Source organism: Protopterus annectens, chromosome 6.part0 (assembly GCF_019279795.1).
Source record: "Protopterus annectens isolate FY-2018-M chromosome 6.part0, PAN1.0, whole genome shotgun sequence".
In the NCBI taxonomy this organism is placed as follows: domain Eukaryota; kingdom Metazoa; phylum Chordata; order Ceratodontiformes; family Protopteridae; genus Protopterus; species Protopterus annectens.
In genome coordinates, this window is record NC_056737.1 from 1036042283 (window position 1) to 1036054464 (window position 12182).

At 41.7% G+C, this 12182-nt stretch overlaps 1 protein-coding gene across 1 annotated transcript in view; it reads right to left on the reverse strand.

Annotated features, from left to right (window-relative positions):
• ATG2B (autophagy related 2B) overlaps positions 1–12182 on the reverse strand; it is a 1825281-nt gene that overhangs the window by 871750 nt on the left and 941349 nt on the right. The window contains exon 20 of the mRNA XM_044074646.1: positions 2806–2953. Within this exon, the coding sequence (XP_043930581.1) occupies positions 2806–2953 (148 nt within the window). The remainder of the gene's footprint in view (positions 1–2805; positions 2954–12182) is intronic.

A 12182-nucleotide genomic window follows, 5' to 3' on the forward strand; every position in this document is an offset into this window, starting at 1 on the left:
AACATCAACAACAAATCACAAACCAAGACAGGATTGTTTTGATATGCTCAGAATTTTCCTCTCTGCAGTCTGTGAAAATTTATAGCTGTCTAGGCCCCTTGTGGTGGCTAAAGCTTGCCTGTCGAAAACCTATCCCTTTCTCACAACCAAAAGTGAAACTAAGGGTAACATAACAACATATGAATAAAAGTAAAGCTTGTTAATAAGCAGTCTCTTCCTACCTACAAACAGTTAAAAACAGTGATAACGAATGCAATATAAATTCAAATAAAATGGATATATATGAATTCAACAAAAAAACAGGAAAACTAAAAACAGGCGACACAGTAACGACTGCTGGAGGCTGATTTATTAAAAATAAATAACAAAACCATAAAACAAAAAGTACTAAGTGCTTTCTCCCGTAAGTGTTCTGGGCATCATCAGAGTACTACGAAATACATTCACTAGCTTCCATTTAAATAGACTTGCTAATTAACTAATTAACAATTAGTTGCCAGTGGTTACTTATTGTGTAGTGAAGCTAATAAAAAAGCTAAACACATACATTTACTATGCCAAGACTTGTATAGGACAAAATGTGCAATACTCCTTGCAACGAAAAACCTATATAAATTGCGTATATACAATAAACAATTTAAAGATGCAATGGTCAAAAAATAAGATTTACGTTGTACATAATAAAATCCCAATAATAATAAATATAAACAATCATACTGAATGTTTGTAATACTTGGTGAATAATATATAATAAAAACACTGCAGTAATGAATAAACTGACATTATAAAAAGTCATGGAGTGTAAAAAAATTGAGTCTTTCAGTCTCAGCTATGACTGCCTGGAGATATAGACTTACATATAAATACCTCAAAAAATATATATGTTTTCCCCAAAATATTCTACATTAATCCCATTACCAATCTTGTGCCAAGCTGTTCCCTCCTTCTAATCATAATGATCTAAAGTTAACAGTCACTTCATGCAACTCCACAGTCAATGAAGAAACTTCCTCTACAACATTTCATTTCTTAGTTTTGTTCTTGAAAAACTTAAACAATAAATATAATTAGTAAAACCAGTACAAAACTTAGCACACTGTAAAAGGTCAATGCATTCCTTTCAGAAAAAGCAAGGCTTGCTATAGTCAAGTCATATCTTCTATCCTGTCTTTACCACTCATCGCACCTACTGACTGTGATCTCTCATCTGCAAAATAAGATTGTATAAGCCCACAAAAAAATTCTAGACACACTGAATGGAATTTTATCACTGTCTCACGGCTACTCAGCTATATGTTGAACACAAGTTCTTATACTCCCCCAGTCACACTCTAACTGACATTATCTCATGAAGACACTCCATATGATTAGAGATGATCAGTTGAACAGCTCACCTGTAGTCATTTGCAGTATCAGCAGGTAAACTTAAACAAAATACCCTTACAGTTAGACAAGTATTCCAGCACATTTAAAACTGAGTTTATGCATATGCATGTACTTGCTAAGTGAAGTACAGCACTGGTCCATCAAAACCATTTTCAAGCCTAGCTTGAGGTTGAAATTACACTTACACAGGAACTGAACCTGTAAATGTGGAGTCACTTGATGACACCCCCTCTCTTCCAGTTCTAGTTATACAGCATACTTTCTGGACACTTTTTTCCTTACCACATGTCCCCTAGTACATTATCTTGCTAATTTAGCTCAGTATATTACAATATTCTTTGTCTCTTCACAAACTATGTTGAGAAAGACTGATATAATGGATTCTTTTCTTAAGTTTTTTTTTAAAGTTTCCTGCTATGACTGATTTGTACATTCATTGCTACCAACCAAACATCTGTTGTAAGAAAATCGTAACTGCTTGCACATAATAACATGTTTTATTTCAAGATTTGTGGATTACTCTTCTTGGGTTTCCCATTTAAAATGGGGCCTCTTAGCCGGACAAATTTAAATAAATGTGAAATTCCTGTCTTTAATAATATAGAATGATTATGAGAGAGTATCTGATCTTAATCCCTGTATTATGTGTTGGAGACATGGATGCCAAGACATTTACATCAAAGGCGAAGCTCAAGAGGTGAATCTTGGCATCCATGTTGAGAACACATAACATAGGGTTACAGTCGGAGACCCAATCATAACTCATGACAGTGCATGCAACGTCATCTGTCCCATATACTACTAGTTACAGAAATAAAAGCTCCAAGTGTTTTGCTGGCTTTCAAAGTTGTAAAGCACTTAGCATGAGCTGTCGAAAAGACAGTGAGAGCCATGTGTTATTTTTGGGAAAGAAAGTCAGGGAAGATTACCAGCATAGACATCAGGTTCATAGGTTGGTACAAGGCTATCGACCCTAGGGCCTATACAAGCCTAGCCATAGCAATTCCCTGAATATTTCTTCCCACAATATATACTTCCCAGGAGGCAGAAAGAAAATGCTGTCACTGTTACTTGCTGGCCACCACTGTCAAGTTTTACTGGCTGGTACAACACCCAATCTTAACAACATAAGCAGGAGTGCTTACCAACTGCTAAGATCAGGTCTCACGCTAGATGTAATCATGGGACTCCTTGCACTACAAATCTATAAACAGCAGAACTATATATAAATTTATAAAGATAGAAAAATTATTATGTCTGCTACCAAAATAATTTAGAATGTCATATCATTTCACCTATAGCATTTTTTACCTGTGGCTGACCATGATATGGAAAACAAACATGACCTGCAGAATATAAACATTTTGGAATGCAGTACTATCAGTTACCTCCTATCTATTCAAGGATTTGCGACTGTACCTTGATGATATAAATTCAGAGAGTTGGCATGCAGGCAGACATAGTGTTTGTCATCAAAACCTTCATATTTTGTTACAAGAAACAAGGAACAATTGTTGATCTCCAGCCAGAATTCACCATGTTTGTTTTCTATAATGTTTCCCGCCTCCTGTAATGGAAAAAAAGAAAGTTACTAAACACTGCAGGAGCATCACTTTCACAGAGACACATTCTACACAGCAATTCAGTATTTTAAGTTGTGGTACTGTTAAAGTACGATACAAATTTTAGAATCTCTTGAAGTACTTTATGACTCTAACATGGATAAGAACTTCTCCAGCTGTCAATGCAGAGTCAAATTTTCATTGATAAGACTACAATTTTATTGAGCTTTAAGATTCCACCCACATTTTCCCATATAAACTGTCAAATTATTCTCTTTCAGAGTTTTGCATTAATCAGTGTATAGGGATATATATATATATATATATATATATATATATATATATATATATGACATACATGGCAATATACAACTACAAACATTGCACATGGCATATGGCCACAGCTACATTTATCAATGAATCATTTAGATGACACCCGCTTTGTCAACCATTAAACTAGTGGTGAGTTGGCTACTTGACCCCTGCAGGGCCCACAGTAAAGACCACCTCAGATTTTTCGCAACTTGAGCTTCAGTGGGATTGCTTTGTAACTGAAAATATCAACAATATGGATCACTTGCATTTACCAAAGACGTATATATATATATATATATATATATATATATATATATACACACACACACACACACACACACACACACAAACATATATATTGTTGTGTACATGTGCATGATATTTTCATAAGTCACCTGATGTATTGTGCAGGCTGAAGTGCTCAAAATAAAACTGCTTCCAGTTTTGACATCTGGCCTGGATACTGAATTTTTACTGGTTAATCATTACACAACGGTAACACAAGACGTCGTTAACAAAATTTCTGATGATGACCCCCCACAGGCCTTGACAACCTCCACCCATGTAAAACCTTATTTTGATATATCATTAATCTGCTGAAACACATACATTAACCTTTGTTTCTGAAAAACAGTTCCTAAAATATGGATACAGACCATAATAAAACATATTCCTACCCAAGCCCAATTCCCTTCTGGATTTAGGCCCCTATCCAAATTCACAACACTAGGAAAGGTACAAGAAAAACTAAGACACACTTAAATATTAGACTATACCTCAGCACGAGGACTGCTCCCTATTAAGCAAACCGGATTTTGGTCCAATTGTAGCATAATGATGCCCAGAGGACATTAACATACGCTATATTACTATCAATGGGCAAAGGTCACCTAACAGCAGGATTTATAGATCTGACTAAATCTGGACTAACCACCAACTCTTCCAATTTGCTCTTTCCCATGGAATTAGTAGTCAAGCCTGCCAACAGTTCCTCAATATTCTTTTCAATAACACACACTTAGCAAAAATGTAATACTGCCACCTCTTCCACAACACCCATGATCACAGGTGTTCCCCAAGGTTCAGTTCTCTTATCTTACCAGTACTTTACTCTCTGCACACCAACTGGTTGGCATCTGAAAATTCTCAGCTTCAGATAATACTTTATAGATATATAAATATAGATTACATGATCATCTACAGGTCTAGGTCATCATGCCACACTACAAAAAAACACCTAAAACAAGACCTGCTAACTGCTGCCAACTGGCTAATGACAAGGCAGCTACTTCTTATCCCAATCAAAGGAAAAGTTACTTTATTCAGAACCCACCAAAAATACTGTCAGTTCCCGCAGACTGGGCTTTGCTAGACTACTTCCAGGATATACCGAAAACATTACTTTATTCAAAAACCTGGGCCTGTGATTAGACCAAAATCTTAACTTCCAATAATGTATTAATAAAACTTGACCCAAAAAAGAAACTATTCTCTTCTGGAGGTAGATAATTTCCCATTTCTTATTCCCTTCGGGCAGAAGAAAGTATGATCTTCCAATAATAGCCTATACTTTAAAAAGACCGTTAATATACTACAAACCACCTCCAATAAGATATGATGACTCATCTCTGCAGCCTCAAGAACAGAGAACCACTGGGGGACTTCCAAGATGGCTGTACACTGAGTAACAGCTTGTTTCTAGCTCTCTCAGTGTGAAAACAGAAACTCAGCAGATAAGGCCAGAAGACTTGTTCTTATGGGTAAATTTCAGCAACTGGCTAGTAAATACAATGCCTAGATGCCAGAAATAAAGAAATACAGAAGACCTGGAAAAAAATCAGCTACAAAAAGTGAGGAAGAAACGCTGACTGGGGAGAGTTCTGCAGCTGTTCAGCAGAAAGTAATGTAACCTTCAGACATGACTTCCAATAATGTACAGGAAGATATAAGACAACTGCATGCAGACCTGGTTAAAATAAACAAAAGACTAATACAGTATATCAACACAAACAACAAAAGGCTGGAACAAATGGAAGAGGCTTTAAATAAGAAGTTATGCACTTACCATAACGTTCCATGTTTGTTGTCCTTCATCTCGACTTCCTTTTTGCTGGTTGAGTTTGGAGCCGAGCCCGCCATTTACTATAGCTAGAGAGCTTATACTGGCGTGAGGCTAACCCCTATCCCAACATGCCTAGCGGTAGCTACCCAGATCTCGTTTGTGATAGCCCACACTAGACCATAACAGTAAAATGCAAATTTTACTAAGCTCTTATACATAAGGAAAACTTTTGTATAAAGGAACAATCCACATTCAAAAGTTAAGAAGGAAAAAGGAAAAAACAAATCATGGTCAACTAACCTGGTATGTCAGCAAGAAACTCAGCCAGTGTAACCAGTGAAGGAATTCCTCTCGATCCTCCAGGAAGGGGAAAGGAGGGTGGATGCAAGAAGGAAGGCGAGATGAAGGACAACAAACATGGAATGTTATGGCAGGTACATAACTTCTTAATGTTATGTTGTCCCCATCTTGCCTTCATTCTTGCTGGTTGGGATTGTGTCCCCAGCACCTGGTTCTTGGGTGGCTCACTGGAACAAACTCTTCAGGACCGTGGAACCAAAGGATGCCCTGTTCCGGAAGACCACATCAACTTTGTAATGAGTGATAAAGGTATGAGGATTTGCCCATGTTGCTGCTGCGCAGATTGAATCTAAAGGCAATTTGGCTTGGAAGGCAACAGCAGTAGCCAAGCCCCTGTGAGTGTCCTCTGGCTTTCCCTGGAAACTTCTTGTTACGCAAATCATAAGTATAGATGATTGTGTCTGTAGTCACTTTGATAAGGTCACTTTTGAAACTGGAGAACCTTGTTTATTGTCAGCAAAGGATACAAACAATTGATCTGATTTTCTAAAGTCCTTAGTCCTGTGTAAATAAAAGCGTAATTATCTATGAACATCCAACTGGTGCAGTCTATACTCTGCCTTGTTGCCATAATTGGGGAAGAACACAGGAAGCTCGATGGACTGATTTAAGTTATACTCTGAACACACCTTTGGCAATAAGGAGGGACTGGTTCTGAGAGAAACTCTATCTTTGTGGAAGATGAGATACGGTGGGCGAATAGATAAAGCATGTAAATCAGAAACCTGTCTAGCTGAGGTGATGGCAATCAAGAAGAGGGTTTTCCAAAACAGAAATTTCAGGGGACAAGATGATGCTGGTTCAAATGGTGGAAGAAACAGAGAGGCTAAAACAAAGTTTAGGTCCCAGGGGGAAGAGGTTCTCTTACTGGGGGCTGTAAAAGGGTTGTACCTCATAAGAATGCTTTGCACAGCTTATGGGACATGATATTAGAGCCAAACTCTCCTACTTGAAAATTGGAGATGGCAGCCAGTTGGACCCTAATGGTAGCTGCAGCTGCCCCTCGTTTGAACATTTCGGCCAGGAAATAAAGAATCTTGGGAACAGGAGCAGTGAAGGGATCAATATAATTTTTCTTTGCCCAATAAGGGAACCTCTCCCATTTGCGAACGTAAATCTTTCTGGTAGTGGGCTTGTGAGAAGACACCAGGATGTGCTGTACTGCCGGGGAAATGTTGGGGAGCCTGGCTAAGACTGGAAGTGGCAAAACCAAGCTGTCAGCTTTAGAGTTTGGAGGGAGGGGTGGAGCATGCCCAACAGATGCATCAGGAGGTCCAGAACTGGGTCCAGGATCCAAGGCTCCACTTGTAGATGGTGGCAGAAAAATGGGAACCATATCTGACGAGGCCAGTAAAGAGCAATGAGGATGAGCTTGCAACCCAGCTACTTTGCTTTCTGAAATACCTTGGGGATGAGAGAAAAGGTGGAAAGGCATAAAGTAGTCCCGGAGGCCAATCGTGAACAAGTGCATCCCTGGGTGACTGTCCCGGTGGTGGGACTAAGGCAAAATAGCTGCTGCATTTGTTGTTGAGGGGAGTGGAAAAAAGATCACAGCATGGCTGGTCCCATTTGCGAAAAATCAAGTCCGCAACTTCTTGTTTCAAGGACCACTCCTGAGGCATGAGGACAGCCCTGCTGAGCCTCCCGCTATCACGTTGGACTTTCTGGGAATGTGCATCGCAATCAGAAAACGTTGGGAAGACATCATACTCAAAGAGCCTCCTGACACAAGGGGTAAGATCTGGTCCCGCCTTGTTTGCTGATGTACCATACCACTGACATATTTTCTGTCTGAACTGCAATAGATCCAGTAGGTAGAGTCTTGAAGTGCTTCCAAAGCCAGAAGCACTTCTCTCATCTCTAGAACATTGATGTGCAAGTGGTACTCTTGATGCTGTCACATTCCTTGGACAGTCTATCCCAGATAATGCCCCACCCACCCTATCCGGGAGGTGTCCGTGGTCACTGTGGCTACTGGATTGGGGTCTAGAAAGGGTCTGCCCAGAGCCACCTGGGGGGAGACAAGCCACCATAATAAATCTGTTCATATAGCTAACCTGAGACTGTACAAAACTCATTCTTCTCAGAGATTATTATAGATTAGGATAATTGTACCCATGAAGGCCTTTACAAATGTGTCACTGCCTTATAGATGAGTCACTGCCATTAAATTTGTGTCCCTGCCTTGTAAATAATTATCTGTTCTTCTGTGACATATACACAACTTAGATTTCAAATGTCTCACACCCTTCTAAATACTTTCTTCTACTAGTGTTTGGTCAAAAAAAAAAACAACTTTTATTTTGTTTATCTATCATAATTACTATGTTACCTTGTATACAACTATTGTGTCTGACAAGTGAACTGTATCTGTAGTTGCAATATTCTGCTTTGGTTTATGTGGAGCTTTTCTACCCAGGCCTCTAATGAAAATGGACATATATCCAGTTAGACTAGCCCGGTCAACAAATGTAAAATAAATAAATAAAAGTCCTTTTTGCAGGATTCCATGATCGAGAGCATATGTGACATTGGTAAATCCCGGAACGACCACTGAGTGAAAAGAAGCCACTGCAGAATTCTCATGTGGAAGCAAGCCATAGGGACTAGAGTAACTGCTGCAGCCATTGAGCCCAATACTTTCAATACCTCTCTTGCCTGAACTCTCTTCTTTTTCATGAGGAATAAAACTTGCTGATGAATGGTGGACACCCTTGTCTTGAGGCAGCTTTGCTATCATGGCTCTTGTATCTAGGTCTGCCACTATGAAGGTAATACACTGACAAGACAACAAGGCAGACTTTTAGTAGTTTATGGTGATGCCTAGCTGGGAACAGGTTTGAACTATGTAGTCCCATGCTTTGATCAGTTGATGCTCAGTGGTAGCAGTGAGGAGCCAGTCATCTAGATACAGAAACCCCTGGAATCCTAGACATCTCAGGTGAGCCGTGACCACTGCCATACACTTGGTGAACACCCTGGGGGTTGTGGTGAGACCAAAGGGCAGAGCAATAAGCTGATAATGACTGGCTTCCAGCCTGAAGTGTAGGAATCTTCTAGATCACCTGTCCATTTTTCTGTGGTAGTACACATCCTGGAGATCAATGGAGCACATCCAAATGTCCTGACCCAAAAAGGGAAGAATTTTTTATTTTTTTTTACTGATTTCTTTAGCTTGCTGAGATGCAAGATAGGTCGCCAGTCCCCTGTCTTTTTTGGAACTAAAAACAACCTTGAGTAAGTCCCAGATTCGATTTGGTCTGCGGGGACTTCTTGGATGACTCTTTTTTCTAGCAACCTTTGTACTTCTAGGTTTGTTTGATCCCAAAGACTATGTGGAACATCTGGGACTGACCATTTTGTTCTTGAGGGGGGTAACTAGTAAAAGGGACTTTTGTAGCCCCTGGATATTACTGACAGTACCCATGCATCTTTTGTAATAGTTTGCCAGGCTGTTGGCTACAATGATACTCTGCCCCTGACTGCCTCCAGAGGCGAACAGTCGGGCTTCCCTTCAGGAGTCCTGGAAGGGCCTAGCAGAGAACGTACCTCTGTTGCCCTGCTGTTGCAGACCCCCTTCCCCGCCATGTGGTCAGCGTCTTCTGTTGTTTCCCCCTCTGCCCCTGGGGGAAAATTCTGTGTGTGTGTCTGGCAAAGCTCCCTGGGATTTTTGAAACCACATTTTCCCACTCTTCTGACCTTTAGGGTAGGGTCTAGATGGAGTGGAAAAATGGACTCCCACGGCAGAGAGAGTCTTGCCATCCTTTTGCACCTGGTGAGAGTATCCTTTACCTGAGGCCCAAACAAGGATGAGCCATCAAAAGTGGTACTGGTAAAGTAGGACATGAAGGGTTCCACAAATTGACAAAGGCACATCCAGGAGCATCTCCGCAAAGCAACTGCAGTACCTACTGCCCTACTCGCTTCATCTGCCACATAAGAAATGAGCCTCATGGAGGAGTTAACCACTGAAGTCAAAGTCACAAGCTGGGAAGCTGCCCTGTTCCCAACTCCCTCAGCTGTAGGATCCTGCAGGGTATCTCCAAACTCTTTCAGGAGATCCCTCTGAATTTGCATGAAGTGTGACTAATAATTCAGCGACCTGAGAATAAATGTCGCTGAAGAGAACATATGCTTTCCATACCTGTCCATCATACGGGACTCCTTGTTCGGTGGATGGACAGATGAAGAAGTTTCCGCAAGTTCCTTCTTAGTGGCTGCTGCCACCACCACAGCATCAACAGGAACCCCTTTGGAAAGAAAGGACTTGTTTTTGGGGGCAGTTACAAATTTATTTGGTCTCCCGGAACTGGTTCCATGGTCTCTGGAGCGCTCCATGCCTTCCGACTCACTACAGACAACAGTGGGTCAAAAGGCGGAGACACCAAAGAGGTGGAGAGTCGGGAACCAAATGCGTCCAGGTAGACAGACTCATCCTCAGAAGGGGCTAGGGACTTCCAGCAACCTCTCTGTCTAGGGATTTCCAAGATGTCCAAAAAGGAGACATCCTCAGAGGGGGACCGTGGGGACCCTTCCAATTCATCCAAGTCTGTGTCTGAAGTGATGGACTCAGGAGAGTCCAGATGCTTCCACTTACATTTTTTCTTCCAAGGGGCCTCCTCCGAATGTTCTGGGTAGGTTGTGGAAGAAGAGGGGTCACGCAATGGGGTGTCCTGGGGCATAGGTTCCCTACGCTTGGAGGGAGGAAGTTGGTCAAAGGCAGGCACAGGCACCGAAGGAGAAGGAGCTAAGGCTGGAACGGTCTCAGGAGACAGCACTCTCCTCATCACCTTGAAGACGCCATGGTCCTGAGCTGAAGGAGCCTCCGGCTCCGAAGAGCCCCGAGATCTCCTGCAAACCAAGAGCGAAGGCTCCGAGGCTGATGTGGGAGCCGAGCTCACCTGCGCCAAAGGTCCGAGAGGGAAAGCAGGGTCAGACAAGGGTCCATTGCCACTTCCCCCCTCGGAGCCGATGAGAGAGCTTTGGTGCCCAGATCCCTCGATGGACTGAGACATCGAGGAGATCAGAGCGGGAGTCGGAACCGATAAAGGAGAAGTAACCATAGCCGACGGTTCCACCACCACGATGTCCATGCACTCCGGTTCCGAGTTCTAGACAGTCGGAGGAAGAACTGATAGAGAAGCTGGACAGGCCAAAGGAGCCAATTCCTTATGGGCTGGGCTTGATAGCAATTTGGCAAATGCCTGTGACTTGAGGAGCCTATTAACCACTCTCTCCACATCACGATCCAAAAGCCTGGAGGACAGAGAGGAGTGAGAGGAGGACTGCCTGCCCCAGATTTCAGCAAAGGAGACTGTGGAGCAGAGTGCACCAGCTCCAAAGAGGGAGACCTGGTTCTTTTATGGGCCCAGACTGGCTCCAAAGACACTGATGGAGCCACCAGAGACATAGCTTTGTCGGAGCTGACATTGGGAACCAACAGAGCTGAAGATTTGACAGCAGATTTGGGTTGCTCCGAAATTGGAACCATTGAGGATGGTTTGGGAGCTTTGTCAGACTGTTTTGCTGGCTGAGGAAACATAGACAAAGGATCCTGAGGGTTCTTCAAAAGGCCATGCTGAATCAGTTTATTTTTCCTCTCCTGCAGGACTTTAGAACTGAAAGCATGACAGATAGAGCATGAGTCCTGCAGGTGAACAGCCCCTAAACAGTATACACAACTAGTGTGCCAGTCCGTAAGGGACATTTTTTGTCAGCATGAGTCACATGTCTTAAAACCTGAAGGTTTTGACTATTTAGACATGCTGCACAACTACTAGGAGAGACAAATAGCAAATATAAACCTGTAACGGCTAGCAATACGCAACAACAAACAAGCAAAGAAAAATTTTTTTTTTTTTTTAGGAAAAAGAAGATGGGGGAGAGCCTCTAAGTAAAATGGCGACTCCCCCAATAGGAGAGCCTCTAATTTAAATGGCTACTCCAAGAGATAGTGGGGACAGAAGAAACAAACCCTCTAAGTTAAACGGGCTCAAGGAGAAAACAAGGCCTAAGAAAAATGACGGCCAAGAAGAACCCAAAAAACAACAGCAGAGGAAGGTCAGAAAGTTATTAGTCAAGCAAGGACTAAGCTAGACACCAACAAATTTAATTAAAGTAAAATCCTGTAAGGATGACAGCAAAATATGAAAAAACTCTAAATACTTCACCTGAGCCAGTAGTCACAATCTCGACACTGCAAGTGGCAAATGAGATCTGGGTAGCTAACGCTAGGCATATTGGGATAGGGTTTAGAATAAAGCCAGTATCAGCTCTCAAGCTACAGTAAACAGCCAAGTCAGAGCCGAGGATCGGCTATGAACCCAAACAGCAAGAACAAAGGCGAGATGGGAACAACATAACATCAGATATTCAGATGGATGATAAAGCTGCAAAAAATCAGAGGTTGAAATGAAGAAAAGGCTGGGTGAATATGACACTGCTCAGGAAGAGCTGTTTCAAAAAAATAACATAATTAGAGGACAGAACACGTAGGA